The sequence below is a fragment of the Bombina bombina genome, chromosome 2 (genome assembly GCF_027579735.1).
Source record: "Bombina bombina isolate aBomBom1 chromosome 2, aBomBom1.pri, whole genome shotgun sequence".
Classification (NCBI taxonomy): Eukaryota; Metazoa; Chordata; class Amphibia; order Anura; family Bombinatoridae; genus Bombina; species Bombina bombina.
In genome coordinates this window covers 730,103,563-730,127,109 of record NC_069500.1, presented here as the reverse complement: position 1 = coordinate 730,127,109, position 23,547 = coordinate 730,103,563, and the positions used below count along the sequence as shown (strand labels likewise).

At 39.2% G+C, this 23,547-nt stretch overlaps 1 protein-coding gene across 1 annotated transcript in view; it reads right to left on the bottom strand.

Moving 5' to 3' along the window:
- LOC128649466 (protein Hook homolog 3-like) overlaps positions 1-23,547 on the bottom strand; it is a 227,087-nt gene that overhangs the window by 174,861 nt on the left and 28,679 nt on the right. The window contains 2 exon segments of the mRNA XM_053702748.1: positions 3,105-3,237; positions 9,994-10,044. Of these exon segments, the coding sequence (XP_053558723.1) occupies positions 3,105-3,237; positions 9,994-10,044 (184 nt within the window).

Sequence of the window (23,547 nt, the reverse complement as noted above, 5' to 3'; positions counted from 1 at the left end):
CCTTTTTCTCCAACTCAAAATTGTGGGTTTTCCAATTCTGAAAACTAAAAGTACACAATGTAAACTTCACAAGTGTAAGCCTGCTGCATCTCCTCTTAAAGGAACAGGAAACCCCAACAATTTAATTTCATGATTCGTATAGAACATATAATTTCAAACAAATTTCCAATTTACTTCTATTATCAAATATGCTTCATTCTCGTTATCCTTTGCTGAAGTAACAGCAGTGCACTACTGGCAGCTAGCCGAACACATCTAGTTAGCCAATCACAAGAGACAAATGAGTGCAGGCACCAATCAACAGCTACCTCCTACTAGTGATGATATGTGCGTCAAGGGATAACAAGAGAACAAAGCACATTTGAAAACAATTAATTTAAAAATGTCTTAAAATTACATGCTCTGATTCTTTCAAGTTTAAATTTTGACTTTCCTATCCCTTTAACTGACTTCAGCAGGGGCATAAGATCAGGGTTCAACAAATTTGTTCAAAATCTAAGCCAGCCAATAAATTTAGTAGCCATCCCTATATATAGAAATAGATAGATAATGCATACATATGCATTTAAAAGGGACAGTCTAGTATAAATTAAACTTTCATTATTCAGATAGGAATTTTAATTTGAATCAACTTTCCAATTTACTTTTATCATCAAATTTGCTTTTTTCTCTTGGTATTCTTAGTTTAAACTAAACATAGGTAGGCTCATATGCTAATTTCTAACCTTTGAGGGCTGCCTCTTATCACATGCTTTTTAAATCTCTTTTCAACACAAAGAGACAGAAAGTACACGTGGGCCATATAGATAACACTGTGTTCAGACACAGAAAGTTATTTAAGATCTAGCACAATACAATGCTAAATGTAAGACAATAGAAAAATAAACAGTTACAGTCATGTGATCAGGGGTCTGGAAGAAGGTTCCTAGATACAATGTAATCACAGAGGTAAAAAGTACATTAATATAACTGTGTTGGTTGTGCAAAACTGGGGAATGGGTAATAAAGGGATTATCTATCTTTTAAAACAATAACAATTCTATGGTAGACTGTCCCTTTAAACATACATTATATAATAACACAATAAAAGTTGGCTTGGTATTTCACAGCTGTGAGACCTATAAAAGGATCCATCCTCACCAAGCTAAATTTTAGGTGTAGCTTGGGCAGTTGGCAGGGTAAGTGCTGGGGCACCCTTGAGTGTCTTGGGGCTCAGTGGCCCCCTGGCGTCTAGGTTTGTCGAGCCCTGGATTAGAGAATAAAATATACATGGTTTATCAATATATTAAAAAAGTAATATTAGGAAGCCTTGTCTACTCCAGTAAAAATTGGATTGGCTCCTCAAAATATGGCAAGGGGTGGGAATTTTTGGTCTTTAATAAGTAAAATAGCAAACAAAAGTGTTACATTTATTTGGAAATTTTTCACACACTCAGCTTGATGGTTTTGTATAAAGGCATGACAGTGGCAGTCCGACCTCTCTAGAGAGAGTGGAACTAAAACTATATTCAGATGTATTTTACAGAAAAAGCAAACAATATAAATAATGGATATATACTGCAATGTTGTTTTACTGATTAGATATATTAAAAGAGTAAATGTGTGACATGAAAAATTAAAATAAATTACTTCAATTTATTTTCCATCACTAGGGAATTGAATAGTCCTAGACACATAAATATAGAATTGTGGCTTATGAAGTCACACACATAGTGATTGTACTTTCTAGGACCCAGTGTCATTTGTCTGTAGGATTTCAATGGAGTCCCTCAGTGGACAAGATCTCACTGTTAGTCACTTACAGTTCTATGTGTGGAGCATAATACATGTGAAACAATTATGTTACTATTCACCATAAAGATCCAGAAACCTCATACAATAAAGTGTTCAGAAATGCTGAAAATGGTTTGATTTATGCAACACAAAAAAAACCCAGACAAATGTAATAGGACAGTAGAAAACTGAAAGAGCCATAACCATAAATCAAGTTTCTGTTCACTGAAATGGTGCCCATTAACAAGTTTACTTCTAGAATTTGCATTGCTTTAAAGGAACAAGAAACCCAAAATGTTTTGTTCATGATTCAAGGTAGGCTCAGAAGCAGCAATGCACTACTAGGAGCTAGCTGCTAAATAATGGTTGCACATATATGCCTATTGTAATTAGCTCAACTGGTGTGTTCTGATAGCTCCCAGTTGTCCAAAAGAATGAAGCAAATTTGATAATGGAAGGAAGTTGTTTCAATTGCATGCTCTGTCTGAATCATGAAAGAAAACAAGTGGGGTTCATGTTCCTTTAAAGTGTCAGTAAACCTTAAAAATAATGTTATATAATTCTGCACATAGTGCAGAATTATACAACATTATATTAGCTAAACTTTATAAAACCTAATGTACCCTTTTAATTTTTAAAAATGTCTGACAGCAGGAGCGAGCTGCACTTAGTCTTATGGCGCGGTTGGGCCGGGCTGTGACTATACAGCTGGCCCGATGTGCTGTGTGAATATAACAGACCCGCTCAGCAGAGTACAGAGAGGGGGTCTGTAAAACAGCTGATTTTTAAAAAATTAAAAAGGGTACATTAGGTTTTATAAAGTTTGGCTAATATAATGTTATATAATTCTGCACTATGTGCAGAATTATATAACATTATTTTTAAGGTTTACTGTCCCTTTAAGCTTGTAAACTCACAACATGACTGTTGCTTCAGCCTGAGCCTACTAAAGTGTATACTTTGGGGCCTATCTATCAAGCTAGGTTTCATGTCCCTTTAAACACTTTTATATTACAATTTCAAAGTTTTTCATTCCCCTTTAAGGGCTAAATGAAGCCACCAATCAGCAAGCACTACCCAGGTTCTGAACCAAAAATGGTCCGTCTTCTAAGCGTACAATCCTGCTTTTCAAATAAGGATACAGTTAGAATGAAGAAAAATTGCTAATATGAGTAAATTAGAAAGTTGCTTAAAATTGCATGCTCAATCTGAATCATGAAAGAAAAAAAAATGGGTTTTATATCCCTTTTAAAGGCCTTCATTAAAAGCACAATATACATTGCTAAGAACATGCAGAGGTAGATTTCCAGCTGGTAAGGGACATACATCACCTTGCTTTTGTTCACATTTCACAGCACATCCCAATATAAGCTGTAGCATCCGACCAAGTTCTGATGCATCAGAATGCTCCCCAATCAAGTTAACATCTGGAAGTGTAAAATCATTGATTTGATGCCCCAAAATCTGCATAAAAAAAAAAAAAAAAAAAAAAAGGAAAATACAAAGTTATGGGGGGGTATAGCAGAAAATACATGTCAATTAATTATACTAATATTATGCACTGACAATATTCATTTTTCTTTTTTCTTTATTATTTTTATAAAACAAAAAAAAAACATCTTTCTTAATGTAAAGCTATTATACATGAATAATATAAAACATGCAAAATTATAACAGGATAAGTGGCATAAAACAAAAAAAATTTTTTTACTATAATTTATAATGAAGACATTAAGTTAGTGATTGCAGAAACGATTAACACTTATTTCTGCCAATTATTTTTTCTTATACACCAAAAGCTTCATTTGACAATTATGTATGTTATAACATACAGATATGTGATGGAAAAAGAGAATTAATACAATTCTCACAATAACAAAAAATAAACCTTAGATTCATTTTTTTGCTCACTATAATCTGCTTAAAGGGACATTCAATTCAACATTTACTCCAGCATAAAATGTTTTATGAAGCAGATATTTCTTTTAAATAAAGTACTATGCATTCAATATTTATTCTGCATACTTTACTTTAACATAACTGAGGTTTTTGCACTCCCCAGAAAAGTTAGACTACATATAAACAGACAGAAAACAAAAAAGAATAGCGCTTAACAGACCCCTAAATGCTCTATTCTGGCAACCTGCTTGCACTCACAGATCAAAGGGAGACTAAAGAAAGGAAAAGGGGGGAATAGCGCGCACTAGGCTGGGGGTGATCTAAAAAACCTACATAGGAAAATATATTGTTTGAAACATGAAAAATCGTTACAAGTTCTGATCTATTTGCAACAGTTGTTACAGGTTCTAAGCTGTTCTATGAAAAATTACAACAGTTTAATATACAAATATTTAAAGAGATAGTAAACCCAAAAAAATTCCCCCATTGTTTGAAACATCATATCTAGTTGTTTAAATCAACAAATAACACCTATTAGCCATTTTTTTAATTTTACATACAAATTGCAATTGAATATATATATATGCTGCCAACCCCTTATTTTCAGTCATTATGCTGCCGAATTAACAAGTTCTACATAAATAGAACTAATATGGCATCACGCATGTGCATTTACACAAACTTATTTCAATGTATGCGCGTATCGGAATTCTCTCCTCGTGTTTCAGCCGCCGAGTCATTACCATCTTGCCGGATGCCGTTGAAGAGTTGCTTGATTGGCAATTAAGAATGTATTGCGCATGCGAGTGCCCACACATTAGATTGTGCATGCCAAAATAGGGGAGAAGCATTCATTTAAATCATTTATCTGTTCAGTGCTGCAGCGCCTTTGGAGGAAGGGAGGGAATGCATTATGTTACTCCAGCCTACATCTATGGGCGGCCGTTACGGCTGTTTACAGGGAAAAATGTGGTATAATTTTCTTAAACATGCTAACCCTTTAATAAATCCAGTAGATATTTATACAATAAAAAGGATCTTTCTGTGAAGTTGCATGCGTAAACCGAAGAAAATAAAAAAATATATAAAATTATAAAAATCTATAGCCACTTTGTATATCCACCTTTTATAAGTCTTTTATAAGTCTTTTGTATAAAATAAAACCTCAAATAAAATAATATTAAAACGGATATCAAAAAATCCTAATTGACCGGTCAAAAAAAGAAAATTGCTTACCTGTGGGATATTCACCTCCTGGTCAGCAGCAGGAGGCAAAGAGCACCACAGCAGAGCTGTTAAATAGCTCCTCCCTTCCCTCCCACTCCAGTCATTCGACCGAAGTTAGGAAGAGAAAGGAAAAGCCAAGGTGCAGCGGTGTCTGAAGTTTACAAAAAATAACCTGTCTTAAAAGAACAGGGCGGGCCGTGGACTCATCATGTCTAAAAAGAAACAAATTATCAGGTAAGCATAAATTTTCTTTTCTTTTTAAAGACACAATGAGTCCACGGATCATCATCCTTACTTGTGGGATAACAATACCAAAGCTAGAGTACACGGATGATAAGGGAGGGACAAGACAGGGAACCTAAACGGAAGGCACCACTGCTTGAAGAACCTTTCTCCCAAAAACAGCCTCAGCCGAGGCAAAAGTATCAAATTTGTAAAATTTAGAAAAAGTGTGAAGAGAAGACCAAGTTGCAGCCTTGCAAATCTGTTCCACAGAGGCTTCATTTTTGAATGCCAATGAGGAAGCAACCGCCCTAGTGGAATGAGCCGTAATTCTTTCAGGAGGCTGCTGTCCAGCAGTCTCATATGCAAATCGGATGATACTCCTCAACCAAAAAGAAAGAGGTAGCCGTAGCTTTCTGACCCTTACGTTTTCCAGAAAAAATTACAAACAGAGAAGACGACTGACGAAAGTCTTAAAACTTCAAAGCACGGACTACGTCCAAATTATGTAGAAGTCTTTCCTTCTGAGAAGGAGGATTAGGACACAAGGAAGGAACAACAATCTCCTGATTAATGTTCCTGTCTAAAACAACCTTAGGAAGAAACCCCAGTTTAGTACGTAAAACTACTTTATCCGAATGGAAAATAAGGTAAGGCGAATTGTATTGCAACGCCGAAAGCTCACTCTTCGAGCTGAAGAAATAGCAACAAGAAATAAAACCTTCCAAGATAACAACTTAATATCTAAGGAATGCATAGGCTCAAACGGAGCCCCTTGAAGAACCTTAAGAACTAAATTCAGACTCCATGGAGGAGTAACTGGTTTGAACACAGGCCTGATCCTAACCAAGGCCTGACAAAAGGATTGAACATCTGGGACATCAGCCAGACGTTTGTGTAAAAAAATAGATAATGCAGAGATCTGACCCTTTAGGGAACTTGCCGATAAACCCTTCTCCAATCCTTATTGGAGAAAAGACAAAATTCTGGGAATCCTAACTCTACTCCATGAGTAGTCCTTGGATTCACACCAATAAAGATATTTACGCCATATCTTATAGTAAATCTTTCTAGTTACAGGCTTACGCGCCTGAATCAAGGTCTCTATGACCAAATCAGAGAAATTAGATTTGGATGAAGGAAGGGTCCTTGAATGAGAAGATCCTTCCTTAATGGCAGTCTCCAAGGTGGCAGCGATGACATGTCCACCAGATCGGCATACCAAATCCTGTGAGGCCATGCCGGAGCAATGAGGATCACTGATGCCTTCTCCTGTTTGATTCGAGCAATGACCCGAGGAAGAAGAGCAAACGGAGGAAAAAGATGTGATAGGCTGAAGGACCAAGGAACTGCTAAAGCATCTATCAGTTCCGCCTGAGGATCCCTGCACTTTGACCCGTATCTCGGGAGCTTGGCATTCTGACAAGATGCCATGAGATCTAACTCCGGCTGACCCCATTTGAGAATCAGGTTGTAGAATACTTCCGGATGGAGTTCCCACTCTCCAGGATGAAAGGTCTGCCTGCTCAGAAAGTCCACCTCCCAGTTGTCCACCCCTGGGATGTAGATCGCTGACAGATGGCAAGAATGGGCTTCCGCCCACCGGATTATCTTGGCTACCTCTGTCATCGCTAAGGAACTCCTCGTTCCTCCCCGATGATTGATGTAAGCCACTGTCGTTATATTGTCCGTCTGGAATCTGATGAACTGGGCCGAAGCCAACTGAGGTCAGGCTAGAAGAGCATTGAAAATCGCTCTCAGTTCCAGGATGTTTATAGGAAGAACAGACTCCGCCGGAGTCCACACTCCCTGAGCCTTTAGAGGACCCCAGACAGAGAGAAAAAAAATCAAAGTGAAACCACCGGAGCCCTCCATTGAAAATCAAATGCAAACTAACTCCAGCCCCAGTGCCTGCACCAAATTACTGCCCAAATAAGACTTTATATTCAGAAAGTCTGACACTGTCCTCACATAAAGGCTCCCCATTAACCCCTTATGAGCCATAGTGCTAAGATAACAACACTGAGACTCCTTAAATCCCAGAAAAGGTAGTACTTGCCTCAAACACTCCCTGGCAGAAAGGCAGTTCCCAAGCTTGAGAGGTCCTCTCCCTCACATTGGCCTGAAAGATAAAGTCATGCTGAGTCAGAAAGAAACTCAGGCTGAAGGATATACTGCAGCTGAAAATGGGAGGCGCAGTGAGAATTATGTCTCACAGGTTGCCATAGCTCTAAAGCCACCAAAAGCTCTACTGTAGAGACTGATATGGACTACGGCTACACCCCAGAACAAAGTAGCACTCTCTGGCACCACTTTAAAAATAACAAACTCTTGATTGAAGAATTTAACCTAACACCTCACTTTACCTCTTCCTATCATTAACGTAGGCAAAGAGAATTACTAGAGTGGGAGGGAAGGGAGGAGCTATTTAACAGCTCTGCTGTGGTGCTCTTTGCCTCCTTCTGCTGACCAGGAAGCGATATCCCACAAGTAAGGATGATGATCCGTGGACTCATCGTGTCTTTAAAAAGAAATATATATATTTTATGAAGACATAAGTCTTTTTATAGTTGACAAGGGAGTGTTGTATAAATCACTGTATCTGATGTGATAATTAACTCAAAAATGAGTTGCAACTGTATTAGTTTCATACACTGATTAGTGATACAAAGTGATTGATTCCTTTTTATAAACGATATAGCTGATTATGTGCTATGTCAAAGAACTGCAGGAAGAAAGGTTTTACCTTAATTTTCGGGCAGAGACTGCGTCCTGACTGACACCACTATGGTACAGGATATTTAACTTTTACTCACGGACTTTCTCCAACTGTCACCCCTTCGGTACAGAATGTTTGACCTTTACTCTTAACCGCGGATTTTATCTGTGTGTTGGTGTTTGCTGCCTGGATGGTAGCTTCTTGAGCTTGGTTCCACTTTCTATGTTCCATACGGACACCAGCTGTATGTTTAAGCTTGCCGCTGTGCCTTTTCCAAAGTTGGCTCCTGCCGATTACTGCTTATTGGTCCTTTGATACCACGTGATTGTGGTGGCCAATAGAGTGGCACTTATCCGGCGAATCTTTAGCGGGTAAAAAACAGGTAGTCTCTTTATCTCGGAAATAACTCTGCGCAGTGATTTTAACAGACAAAAACTCCTGACTTTGTAAGCTTGTATCACTTGTTGCCCATCAATGCGTTTCACCATTAAAACGGCTTTTTCAAGATGGTTTAACTCAATCCTGGCAATTCTTTTATACACTCCCTACATTTCTATTGGTGGATATCAGTTCCAATTTAAGGTGGATTATTTTCTCTTCTCTTGTCACATAAGTTGGAATTCTTGAGAGGTGGAATATTTTAAAGGTGGAATTCTTAATAAAGGTGGATTTCATATATTATTACTTTAAACCATATAATTACTTTAAAGCATATAATTCATTTTCTACACATTATCCAAAAGTATGGGATAAATTTGTCATATTCATAGGTATATTCTCATGGTAATGTGAAAGGGTTTAGATCCCATTCTGAATTCAACTCCATAGGGTATAGAGTTCTCATTTCATACATTTTTTCTGCCTCTTTTTTTTTTTTAAAGTTTCTTATCAAAGTCCCCAGTCTTTTCAAAGTAGTGTCAGTCAGGACGCAGTCTCCCCCTGAAAATTAAGGTAAAACCTTTCTTCCTGCAGTTCTTAGCTTAGTGTTTACAAAAAGGAATCAATCACTTTGAATCACTAATCAGTGTATGAAAATAATACAGTTGCAACTCATATTGGAGTTAATTATCACACCAGAGACAGTAATTATCACATCAGAGACAGTGATTTATACAACACTCCCTTGTCAACTATATTTTGTTGACCGGTCAAATAGGCATTTTTGATACCTGTTTTAATAGGTGGCTATAGATTTTTATAATTTTCTATTTTTTTCTTTTCTTCTGTTTACTCATGCAACTTCAGAGAAAGATTTTTTATTGTATAAATATATACTGGATTTATTAAATATTTGTGTATTTTAAACTGTTGTAATTTTTCATAGAACAGCTCAGAACCTGTAACAACTGTTGCAAATAGATCAGAACTTGTAACTATTTTTCATGTTGCAAACAATATATTTTCCTATTTAGAATTTTCAGATCACCCCTAGCCTAGTGCGCTCTATTCTCTTTTCCTTTCTTTACATATAAGCCTACTTAGGTATTATATTCTAACTCACCCGACTACAAGCAAAACATTCTATTTTTAGATCAGGTGAACATACTCAAGGGGGTTTTCAATGGGTGGACTGATCTTGATTTGCAAATCCCTTTAAATGTTGCTATCTTTAGCAAGTCACCACTTAGGCACTCTGAAGTCCAGTTGAGTAACATGGGAAATGTAGTTCTGAGACATCTGGAGGGCCAAGGTTCCACATCCATCCCTGCTTTAAAGGAACAAGAAACCCAAAATGTTTTGTTCACGATTCAAGGTAGGCTCAGAAGCAGCAATGCACTACTAGGAGCTAGCTGCTAAATAATGGCTGCACATATATGCCTCTTGTAATTAGCTCAGCTGGTGTGTTCTGATAGCTCCCAGTTGTCCAAAAGAATGAAGCAAATTTGATAATGGAAGGAAGTTGTTTAAATTGCATGCTCTGTCTGAATCATGAAAGAAAACAAGTAGGGTTCATGTTCCTTTAAGCTTGTAAACTCACAAACATAACTCTCTGTTGCTTCAGCCTGAGCCTACTAAAGTGTATACTTTGGATCTAATGTATAAGGAAGAAAACCCTTAAACAAAATGAATCTGTGCATTAAAACTCTTAATTCTTTATTTTCTAAACTTACCATATACATACTACAGTACTGCATTTTATAAAATAAAATTACCTCATGATTGTAGTCCAATATACCTTTTAATATTTTCTTCAGGTTACTAATCTATAACAAGAAAAAATAATATACATATTACAGACATGTTCTTAACACAGTATATTAAAGAAGACTATTAAGAACTCAAGTGCAGTCAAATGTTCTCAAGTGCTAAAGAATGATAGTAAACGGCTTAATTAGTCCTGTGAATAGTGTAACTTTATCGTATCTGGTAACACGTGGACAGCGAACAAGCTCTTAAGGATAAAATCTTAAGGGCAAAGGGGATAACAGCTGCTCTAATATAACTATAAAGACCTTTGCTAAAGTAGAAGCTGGCAAGCCATGCCAAGAAAAAGATTACAGGGCTGGGTAAGGGGAATCGGCTAGCATGTTTGCCTGGCATTATAATCACTTTAACGTGAGCTTCAATTAAAGGAACACAGTACCATAATCATTTCCCCTTAACATGTTCCCAAAGACTTTTTATATCAGTTGCAAGGTATTAAATGTAACGGAAATTGCTGCTTTATGCTTTTGAATGCAATTGAAATAGCTCCTGGTTTAACTCGTTGAAACTACCACCCATAATGAAGAACCTAATTATTGGTCTTTGTTTATACAAAAAAAAAAAAAAAGATAAGCAGGTCAGTTCTTCCTGCAGGCTCAGCCCATTTGAATATGAGGTTTGTGGTTTCAAAAAGCAAGCTATTTCAAATATAAAATAAACCTAAAGTAGCAATTCCCCATATGTTTTAAACTCTGCAGCTAGATTAACAATTATTTGGAAATACAGTAACTAATTTTACAGCACAATGCATAGTGCACTATAGTTTACTTAAACGGACAGTATACACCAATTTTCATATAGTACAGATACTGATCTAAAAATCCTGTATAAAACCTTTTAGAAACTTGCTTAGAAGCTCCCAGTTTAGCACTGTTGATGAGGTAGTCTGGGACACCCACTGAAAGGGACTGGGTAAAAAAAAGAGCAGACACTCCTCACCTCCCCCCCTCCCTGCATATGAAAAGACAGATAACATAAACAGGAGCCTGCAGGAGGCTGTAAACGCACGTATACATCCAACACTGCGGGTCTCTGAAGATCAGCACAATGTTCTTAAAAAATAAGCAAAACTATAAATTGTTACAAAAACTCTCCCAGATAGATGGTCTATATAAATGGATCATCTGCAAAACATTTAAAAGGGACACTGAACCCAATTTTTTTTTCTTTCGTGATTCAGATAGAGCATGCAATTTTAAGCAACTTTCTAATTTACTCCTATTATCAAATTTTCTTCATTCTCTTGCTATCTTTATTTGAAATGCAAGAATGTAAATTAAGATGCCAGCCCATTTTTGCTGAACAACCTGGGTTGTTCTTACTGATTGGTGGATAAATTCATCCACCAATGAACAAGTGCTTAACAGGATTCTGAGCCAAACATATAGCTTAGATGCATTCTTTTTCAAATAAAGATAGCAAGAGAACGAAGAAAAATTGATAATAGGAGTAAATTAGAAAGTTGCTTAAAAAATTGCATGCACTATCTGAATCACAAAAGAAAAAATTTGGGTTCAGTGTCCTTTTAAATGAAGAAAAATCTAGAGAACAATGTCCCTTTAATCTGGAAATTTTGTGCTGCTCTTTAAGATCTTTGTTATCTTTTTAATATGATTAAAACAATGTAAATCCTTGTCTGGTATACATAAATACATGTACAAAACTGTACATTCAAACATATTATTTGAATGTTATTTTTTATACCATTTTGCATATCAACGTCTCACCTTTTTATTTAATTGCAGTAAATGGCCCCTGATTTACCTCAGGCTCTGAATGGTTTAGATTTAGTTGTGAATATAACAAATCTCCAATTACACTTTCCCCTTTAAAAATCAGAGTTGTTCCAAAAAAAAATAATTAGCTGATAAATTTGCTGTGTGTGTATATTTTTAATATGCATCTGTTCTCTATTTAATTACTACATGTAGACTAATCTAGTATAGGCCGAATAACTGACTGAGGCAAATAAAGATGATTAAATATTAGGCTAACAACAGAAGGCACACATTTGAAAACCCAAAACTAAACTAAACACAAAGTACAATATAAAAAAAACTATATATAGTTTCTACTATATTAAAGGGACCGTCTACTTGATTGGTTTAAAAAGATAAATAACACATTTACTACACATTCCCCAGCTTTGCACAACCAACGTATTAATATACTCTATAACCTCTAAATCTCTGCCTGTTTTTAAGTCCCTGCAGGCTGCCTCTTATCTCAGTGCATTTTATTAGCTTTTCACAGGCAGACAGTGCTAGTTCACATGTGCCATATAGATAACATTGTGATCACTCCCATGGAGTTTTGCATGAAACACCACTAATTGGCTAAAATGCAAGTTTGTAAAAAGAAATGAGATAAGGGGGCAGTCTGCAGAGGCTTAGATACAGGTAATAACAAAAAGGTAAAAAAGTGTATTATTTTAACAGTGTTTATTATACAAAACTGGGGAATGGGTAATGAAGGGATTATTAATCTTTTTAAGCAATAACTCAAGTGAAAGTAAATCCTAACATTTTACAAACTCTAGGATTGACTTTTGAAACAAATAAAGGGGACTTTCATTCATGAAGTATAAGATACTTCATGTAGAAAGCTCCTTTATTTGTTTTAACGGATCGCCGCTCTTAGCTCCTATAGCAGCCCACCTCTTAGCCAATAGCCGTGCGGTAAATCTGGCTTGGCGCCCCACGGCGATTGGTTAAAACAAATAAAGGAGCTTACTACATGGAGTATCTTACACTTCATGAATGAAAGTTCCCTTTATTGGTTTTGAAAGTCAATCCTAGCGTTTGTAAAACACTAGGATTTACTTTCACTTTAAGTATTCTAAAAAAATCTAAGTCATATTATCGTAATATTATTAATAATAATTCAGTAATTGAATAATAATTAAGTAACTGAAGATAGATGTGCAGGCCACAAAATTATAAGCATTCTAAACAAACTTGAACTTTGCATTTGACCTGTACAGTCTGCAGAACAAAGCATCTCTTCTGTGGAACGTGGTACAAAAACAAATATAGGGCACATAAATGTCACAGGAAACTAACTAGAAAAAAAAAAAAAAAAAACAAGCAACTTTGAACTAGAGCAACAGCTGAATAAACTACAATAAGTCTTAGTCTAACAGGGCTGTAGAATATGGCCTAGATAAGGGGTGCTCCACCTTGTCCCCAAGATGTTTTGGAACTATATTTCCTATGATACTCAGTCTAAAGAGAGTTTGAGCATCATGGAAAATGTAGTTGCAAAACATCTGGGGGGGGGGGGCAAGGTTGTGCACCCTTGGCCTAGATTCTACGGAGTTCCAAACATTGATATCCATGCAAGTCAAATCGGAATTATCCAGCAAAGTGCATCAAATTTTTTGTTTTTTTTGTTTTAAATTTGAACCCAAGTAGTAAATATGAAAAACAAAGATAAGCCATGCTCACTGATCTTTTTTTTTTTTTTTTTTAAATAGAAACATAAAAATAAAGTTCAATTAATTGCTTTAAAGTATGAAACACAAATTAAAAATGGCTATCTCAGTTCAGTTATGACCAAAATGTTTGGAGTTTTAAAAATGTTAATTGTAAAATAAATCATTATAAAATAAAACCATTGCACATTTAATTAATTCATATTACTCGTTACGTGAAACAATTTGCATTTAAAAACATATTAGACAGTTATCATTGTTGTGTTAGATTCATTGTTTAGTTACAAATCTTTTGGGGTGTTTTTGTCTTTAAAAATCCTTGTCAAAGTCTACTTGAAAAGCCTGTGATTGATAAAACTGTTTTATAGCTTAGCTTGTTAGATCATAGCAGCACTGTGTGTAGTTCCCTAAGTGTGCTAGTTCATAAGTGTAGAGAGAGTTATAACAACGGAGTTATTATATATATATTATATGGATATTAACAATATAGAACAGCGACTAGTATATAATTGGAACATAATTGGAACTTTTAATCCTGCTGACACTGCTGTCTCTCCTCTCTCATCAGGTATGTGCTTAACAAGGACTCCATTTTAAACTGCAACACATATTAGAATTGCATACTTCCCCAAAAAACTGTATTTCTCTCTGGTATGTGCTTAACAAGGACTCCATTTTAAACTGCAACACATATTAGAATTGCATACTTCCCCAAAAAACTGTATTTCTCTCTGGTATGTGCTTAACAAGGACTCCATTTTAAACTGCAACACATATTAGAATTGCATACTTCCCCAAAAAACTGTATTTCTCTCTGGTATGTGCTTAACAAGGACTCCATTTTAAACTGCAACACATATTAGAATTGCATACTTCCCCAAAAAACTGTATTTCTCTCTGGTATGTGCTTAACAAGGACTCCATTTTAAACTGCAACACATATTAGAATTGCATACTTCCCCAAAAAACTGTATTTCTCTCTGGTATGTGCTTAACAAGGACTCCATTTTAAACTGCAACACATATTAGAATTGCATACTTCCCCAAAAAACTGTATTTCTCTCTGGTATGTGCTTAACAAGGACTCCATTTTAAACTGCAACACATATTAGAATTGCATACTTCCCCAAAAAACTGTATTTCTCTCTGGTATGTGCTTAACAAGGACTCCATTTTAAACTGCAACACATATTAGAATTGCATACTTCCCCAAAAAACTGTATTTCTCTCTGGTATGTGCTTAACAAGGACTCCATTTTAAACTGCAACACATATTAGAATTGCATACTTCCCCAAAAAACAGAATTTATGTTTACCTGATAAATTACTTTCTCCAACGGTGTGTCCGGTCCACGGCGTCATCCTTACTTGTGGGATATTCTCTTCCCCAACAGGAAATGGCAAAGAGCCCAGCAAAGCTGGTCACATGATCCCTCCTAGGCTCCGCCTACCCCAGTCATTCGACCGACGTTAAGGAGGAATATTTGCATAGGAGAAACCATATGGTACCGTGGTGACTGTAGTTAAAGAAAATAAATTATCAGACCTGATTAAAAAAACCAGGGCGGGCCGTGGACCGGACACACCGTTGGAGAAAGTAATTTATCAGGTAAACATAAATTCTGTTTTCTCCAACATAGGTGTGTCCGGTCCACGGCGTCATCCTTACTTGTGGGAACCAATACCAAAGCTTTAGGACACGGATGAAGGGAGGGAGCAAATCAGGTCACCTAAATGGAAGGCACCACGGCTTGCAAAACCTTTCTCCCAAAAATAGCCTCAGAAGAAGCAAAAGTATCAAACTTGTAAAATTTGGTAAAAGTGTGCAGTGAAGACCAAGTCGCTGCCCTACATATCTGATCAACAGAAGCCTCGTTCTTGAAGGCCCATGTGGAAGCCACAGCCCTAGTGGAATGAGCTGTGATTCTTTCGGGAGGCTGCCGTCCGGCAGTCTCGTAAGCCAATCTGATGATGCTTTTAATCCAAAAAGAGAGAGAGGTAGAAGTTGCTTTTTGACCTCTCCTTTTACCGGAATAAACAACAAACAAGGAAGATGTTTGTCTAAAATCCTTTGTAGCATCTAAATAGAATTTTAGAGCGCGAACAACATCCAAATTGTGCAACAAACGTTCCTTCTTTGAAACTGGTTTCGGACACAGAGAAGGTACGATAATCTCCTGGTTAATGTTTTTGTTAGAAACAACTTTCGGAAGAAAACCAGGTTTAGTACGCAAAACCACCTTATCTGCATGGAACACCAGATAAGGAGGAGAACACTGCAGAGCAGATAATTCTGAAACTCTTCTAGCAGAAGAAATTGCAACCAAAAACAAAACTTTCCAAGATAATAATTTAATATCAACGGAATGCAAGGGTTCAAACGGAACCCCCTGAAGAACTGAAAGAACTAAATTGAGACTCCAAGGAGGAGTCAAAGGTTTGTAAACAGGCTTGATTCTAACCAGAGCCTGAACAAAGGCTTGAACATCTGGCACAGCTGCCAGCTTTTTGTGAAGTAACACCGACAAGGCGGAAATCTGTCCCTTCAGGGAACTTGCAGATAATCCTTTTTCCAATCCTTCTTGAAGGAAGGATAGAATCCTAGGAATCTTAACCTTGTCCCAAGGGAATCCTTTAGATTCACACCAACAGATATATTTTTTCCAAATCTTGTGGTAAATCTTTCGAGTTACAGGCTTTCTGGCCTGAACAAGAGTATCGATAACAGAATCTGAGAATCCTCGCTTCGATAAAATCAAGCGTTCAATCTCCAAGCAGTCAGCTGGAGTGAAACCAGATTCGGATGTTCGAACGGACCCTGAACAAGAAGGTCTCGTCTCAAAGGTAGCTTCCAAGGTGGAGCCGATGACATATTCACCAGATCTGCATACCAAGTCCTGCGTGGCCACGCAGGAGCTATCAAGATCACCGACGCCCTCTCCTGATTGATCCTGGCTACCAGCCTGGGGATGAGAGGAAACGGCGGGAACACATAAGCTAGTTTGAAGGTCCAAGGTGCTACTAGTGCATCCACTAGAGCCGCCTTGGGATCCCTGGATCTGGACCCGTAGCAGGGAACTTTGAAGTTCTGACGAGAGGCCATTAGATCCATGTCTGGAATGCCCCACAGCTGAGTGACTTGGGCAAAGATTTCCGGATGGAGTTCCCACTCCCCCGGATGCAATGTCTGACGACTCAGAAAATCCGCTTCCCAGTTTTCCACTCCTGGGATGTGGATAGCAGACAGGTGGCAGGAGTGAGACTCCGCCCATAGAATGATTTTGGTCACTTCTTCCATCGCTAGGGAACTCCTTGTTCCCCCCTGATGGTTGATGTACGCAACAGTCGTCATGTTGTCTGATTGAAACCGTATGAACTTGGTCCTCGCTAGCTGAGGCCAAGCCTTGAGAGCATTGAATATCGCTCTCAGTTCCAGAATATTTATCGGTAGAAGAGATTCTTCCCGAGACCAAAGACCCTGAGCTTTCAGGGATCCCCAGACCGCGCCCCAGCCCATCAGACTGGCGTCGGTCGTGACAATGACCCACTCTGGTCTGCGGAATGTCATCCCTTGTGACAGGTTGTCCAGGGACAGCCACCAACGGAGTGAGTCTCTGGTCCTCTGATTTACTTGTATCTTTGGAGACAAGTCTGTATAGTCCCCATTCCACTGACTGAGCATGCACAGTTGTAATGGTCTTAGATGAATGCGCGCAAAAGGAACTATGTCCATTGCCGCTACCATCAACCCGATCACTTCCATGCACTGAGCTATGGAAGGAAGAGGAACGGAATGAAGTATCCGACAAGAGTCTAGAAGTTTTGTTTTTCTGGCCTCTGTTAGAAAAATCCTCATTTCTAAGGAGTCTATAATTGTTCCCAAGAAGGGAACCCTTGTTGACGGGGATAGAGAACTCTTTTCCACGTTCACTTTCCAGCCGTGAGATCTGAGAAAGGCCAGGACGATGTCCGTGTGAGCCTTTGCTTGAGGAAGGGACGACGCTTGAATCAGAATGTCGTCCAGGTAAGGTACTACTGCAATGCCCCTTGGTCTTAGCACCGCTAGAAGGGACCCTAGTACCTTTGTGAAAATCCTTGGAGCAGTGGCTAATCCGAAAGGAAGCGCCACGAACTGGTAATGTTTGTCCAGGAATGCAAACCTTAGGAACCGATGATGTTCCTTGTGGATAGGAATATGTAGATACGCATCCTTTAAATCCACCGTGGTCATGAATTGACCTTCCTGGATGGAAGGAAGAATAGTTCGAATGGTTTCCATCTTGAACGTTGGAACCTTGAGAAACTTGTTTAAGATCTTGAGATCTAAGATTGGTCTGAACGTTCCCTCTTTTTTGGGAACTATGAACAGATTGGAGTAGAACCCCATCCCTTGTTCTCTTAATGGAACAGGATGAATCACTCCCATTTTTAACAGGTCTTCTACACAATGTAAGAACGCCTGTCTTTTTATGTGGTCTGAAGACAACTGAGACCTGTGGAACCTCCCCCTTGGGGGAAGTCCCTTGAATTCCAGAAGATAACCCTGGGAGACTATTTCTAGCGCCCAAGGATCCAGAACATCTCTTGCCCAAGCCTGAGCGAAGAGAGAGAGTCTGCCCCCCACCAGATCCGGTCCCGGATCGGGGGCCAATATTTCATGCTGTCTTGGTAGCAGTGGCAGGTTTCTTGGCCTGCTTTCCCTTGTTCCAGCCTTGCATTGGTCTCCAAGCTGGCTTGGCTTGAGAAGTATTACCCTCTTGCTTAGAGGACGTAGAACTTTGGGCTGGTCCGTTTTTACGAAAGGGACGAAAATTAGGTCTATTTTTTGCCTTGAAAGGCCGATCCTGAGGAAGGGCGTGGCCCTTACCCCCAGTGATATCAGAGATAATCTCTTTCAAGTCAGGGCCAAACAGCGTTTTCCCCTTGAAAGGAATGTTTAGTAGCTTGTTCTTGGAAGACGCATCAGCCGACCAAGATTTCAACCAAAGCGCTCTGCGCGCCACAATAGCAAACCCAGAATTCTTAGCCGCTAACCTAGCCAATTGCAAAGTGGCGTCTAGGGTGAAAGAATTAGCCAATTTGAGAGCATTGATTCTGTCCATAATCTCCTCATAAGGAGGAGAATCACTATCGAGCGCCTTTATCAGTTCATCAAACCAGAAACATGCGGCTGTAGTGACAGGGACAATGCATGAAATTGGTTGTAGAAGGTAACCCTGCTGAACAAACATCTTCTTAAGCAAACCTTCTAATTTTTTATCCATAGGATCTTTGAAAGCACAACTATCCTCTATGGGTATAGTGGTGCGTTTGTTTAAAGTAGAAACCGCTCCCTCGACCTTGGGGACTGTCTGCCATAAGTCCTTTCTGGGGTCGACCATAGGAAACAATTTTTTAAATATGGGGGGAGGGACGAAAGGAATACCGGGCCTTTCCCATTCTTTATTAACAATGTCCGCCACCCGCTTGGGTATAGGAAAAGCTTCTGGGAGCCCCGGCACCTCTAGGAACTTGTCCATTTTACATAGTTTCTCTGGGATGACCAACTTTTCACAATCATCCAGAGTGGATAATACCTCCTTAAGCAAAATGCGGAGATGTTCCAACTTAAATTTAAATGCAATCACATCAGGTTCAGCCTGTTGAGAAATGTTCCCTGAATCAGTAATTTCTCCCTCAGACAAAACCTCCCTGGCCCCCTCAGATTGGGTTAGGGGCCCTTCAGAGATATTAATATCAGCGTCGTCATGCTCTTCAGTAACTAAAACAGAGCAGCCACGCTTACGCTGACAAGGGTTCATTTTGGCTAAAATGTTTTTGACAGAATTATCCATTACAGCCGTTAATTGTTGCATAGTAAGGAGTATTGGCGCGCTAGATGTACTAGGGGCCTCCTGAGTGGGCAAGACTCGTGTAGACGAAGGAGGGAATGATGCAGTACCATGCTTACTCCCCTCACTTGAGGAATCATCTTGGGCATCATTGTCATTATCACATAAATCACATTTATTTAAATGAATAGGAATTCTGGCTTCCCCACATTCAGAACACAGTCTATCTGGTAGTTCAGACATGTTAAACAGGCATAAACTTGATAAGAAAGTTCAAAAAACGTTTTAAAATAAAACCGTTACTGTCACTTTAAATTTTAAACTGAACACACTTTATTACTGCAATTGCGAAAAAACATGAAGGAATTGTTCAAAATTCACCAAATTTTCACCACAGTGTCTTAAAGCCTTAAAAGTATTGCACACCAAATTTGGAAGCTTTAACCCTTAAAATAACGGAACCGGAGCCGTTTTAAAACTTTAACCCCTTTACAGTCCCTGGTATCTGCTTTGCTGAGACCCAACCAAACCCAAAGGGGAATACGATACCAAATGACGCCTTCAGAAAGTCTTTTCTAAGTATCAGAGCTCCTCTCACATGCGACTGCATGCCATGCCTCTCAAAAACAAGTGCGCCACACCGGCGCGAAAATGAGGCTCTGCTTATGCTTTGGGAAAGCCCCTAAGAAATAAGGTGTCTAATACAGTGCCTGCCGATATTATTATATCAAAATACCCAGATAAAATGATTCCTCAAGGCTAAATATGTGTTAATAATGAATCGATTTAGCCCAGAAAAGTCTACAGTCTTAATAAGCCCTTGTGAAGCCCTTATTTACGATCGTAATAAACATGGCTTACCGGATCCCATAGGGAAAATGACAGCTTCCAGCATTACATCGTCTTGTTAGAATGTGTCATACCTCAAGCAGCAAGAGACTGCACACTGTTCCCCCAACTGAAGTTAATTGCTCTCAACAGTCCTGTGTGGAACAGCCATGGATTTTAGTTACGGTTGCTAAAATCATTTTCCTCATACAAACAGAAATCTTCATCTCTTTTCTGTTTCTGAGTAAATAGTACATACCAGCACTATTTCAAAATAACAAACTCTTGATTGAATAATAAAAAACTACAGTTAAACACTAAAAAACTCTAAGCCATCTCCGTGGAGATGTTGCCTGTACAACGGCAAAGAGAATGACTGGGGTAGGCGGAGCCTAGGAGGGATCATGTGACCAGCTTTGCTGGGCTCTTTGCCATTTCCTGTTGGGGAAGAGAATATCCCACAAGTAAGGATGACGCCGTGGACCGGACACACCTATGTTGGAGAAAACTGTATTTCTCTCTGGTATGTGCTTAACAAGGACTCCATTTTAAACTGCAACACATATTAGAATTGCATACTTCCCCAAAAAACTGTATTTCTCTCTGGTATGTGCTTAACAAGGACTCCATTTTAAACTGCAACACATATTAGAATTGCATACTTCCCCAAAAAACTGTATTTCTCTCTGGTATGTGCTTAACAAGGACTCCATTTTAAACTGCAACACATATTAGAATTGCATACTTCCCCAAAAAACTGTATTTCTCTCTGGTATGTGTGTATTACCTTAAAAAAATGCTTTCTTTTCTGTGTCTTCCATTTTGATAAGAAAGATGCCATCTGCAATGTTTGTTTAGGCCCTGTTTGATGCTGGTCTAATTTATGACCTATGCTAATTAGGATCATGTGACTGTTATTACCTTTAAATTGAACATCCCCAGCTTGTTACATCAAGCTTAGCTTGTTAGATCATAGCAGCACTGTGTGTAGTTCCCTAAGTGTGCTAGTTCATAAGTGTAGAGAGAGTTATAACAACGGAGTGGACAACAGAAAGAAGTACTTTCAAATTCAAACAATTAAATGCAAACATGCTACACTTTCTAATCTCTGCTTTAACCTTTTCCTCCCTTCTCCTTAAAGTCACAGCTCTTCCATTCACAAACAGCACTCTGAACATTCATATTTCTCCTTCCCTTCTACCTTCCCCCCTCTACAACACACATGAACTTTATTCCTATCTCACATCCCTCAGCCAGCCATGCTTTACTAATCAAAAACTTAAACACTCACATAAGACACATTCTCATCTCCTTTCAATCACCATCTTTCTTCTTCTTGCAGCTGGGGATGTCTCGCCTAACCCAGGTCCACCCCAAATGACACCTCATACACCTTGCACACGAAACCCTCTAAACCTCATTAACTGCACCTCTAATAGTACACCCCAATTCTCGTGTGCCCTTTGGAATGCACGCTCGGTATGCAATAAACTTACATCTATTCACGACCTATTTATTTCACGTTCACTTAACCTGTTAGCCCTCACTGAAACTTGGCTCTCCTCCTCTAACACAACTGCTGTAGCCTCTCTGTCCTATGGCGGCCTGCACTTCAGTCACACTCCCAGGCCTGGAGACAAACAAGGAGGAGGAGTAGGAATTCTCCTGTCTCCACACAGTACCTTTCACTGCATTCCTTCACCCCCCTCTCTTTCCTTCTCATCTTTTGAAGTTCACGCTATCCGCCTCTTCTCCCCTATAGCTCTTCGTGTTGCAGTTATCTATCGACCCCCTGGCCCAGCATCACAATTTCTGGACCACTTTGAAGCCTGGCTTCCACATTTTCTCTCTTCTAATGTCCCTTCTCTCATCTTAGGGGACTTTAACATACCCCTTGATAAGCCTAACACGCCTGCTGCCTCTAAACTTCTATCCCTTACCACCTCTTTAGGCCTGTCCCAGTGGACAACATCTCCAACACACTGTGAAGGCAACTCCATAGACCTGGTCTTCACAAATCTCTGTGCCGTTTCCAACTCTCTTAACTTCCCCTTTCCTCTCTCTGACCACCATCTACTAACATTCTCTCTCACTCTACCTGCTACATCTTTGCATGCCCCCAAAAAACTGCTACCTCACAGGAATTTAAATGACTTGGATCTCACAGACTTTTCCACTCAACTGAGTCCTCTCCTCTCTGACATTTCATCCCTCTCTTGCCCAACCCTCGTGACTCTACAGTATAATTCGGCACTAAAATCAACACTTGACAAAACCGCACCCTCCACTCTTCGACGTACATCAATCACTCGACGGCAACCGTGGCACACTAAACAGACCATATATCTTCAGCGATGCTCACGGGCCGCTGAACGGCAGTGGAGGAAATCACGCACCTTTGCTGATTTCCAACATTATAAATTCACCCTTAAGTCCTACAACTCTGCGCTCAGTCTGGCAAAACAAGTCTATTTCTCCTCCCTCGTGTCATCTCACGCATCCAACCCCAGAAAACTGTTCTCAACCTTTAACTCCCTTCTACGTCCGCCTGCCCCCCCGCCCACTACCAACCTCACTGCTCAAATTATTGCTGATCACTTCAAAAATAAAATTGACACCATTAGAAAAGAGATATGCACCTCGCACCCCGCAAACCCAGCGATTCTACCCACCCCTTCTATTAACAAAAATCTATGCTATTTCCCTCCTGTAACAGAGGAAGAAGTCTCTGCACTCCTATCCTCGGCTCATCTCACAACCTGCCCACTTGACCCTATTCCTTCACGACTTATTCCCCTTCTCTCTGCTTCACTAACCCCTACCCTAACTTATCTCTTTAACCAATCCCTCACTGCAGGCACATTTCCTGACACATTCAAGCATGCGACAATCATACCAATCCTAAAAAAGCCCTCGCTTGACCCCTCCACGCCTTCTAACTATCGACCAGTCTCCTTACTTCCCTTTACCTCAAAATTATTGGAACGACTAGTCTATAATCGACTAACTCAATTTCTCACAACTAACTCCTTACTTGATCCACTACAATCTGGTTTCCGCCCTAAACACTCAACAGAAACCGCTCTTGCTAAAGTAACAAATGACCTGTTATCAGCCAAAGCAAAAGGCCATTACTCATTACTAATTCTTCTTGACCTGTCCGCAGCTTTTGACACAGTTGACCATCCCCTCCTCCTAAAAATACTACATTCATTTGGCATCCGAGACACAGCCCTCTCCTGGTTTGCATCATATCTTTCAAACCGCTCGTTTTCAGTTTCCTTTAACAACACATCTTGTGACCCTATGCCTCTCTCAGTTGGAGTACCGCAAGGCTCTGTCTTGGGTCCCTTGCTTTTCTCTCTTTATACATCCTGCCTTGGAAAACTTATAGCCTCCTTTGGATTCCA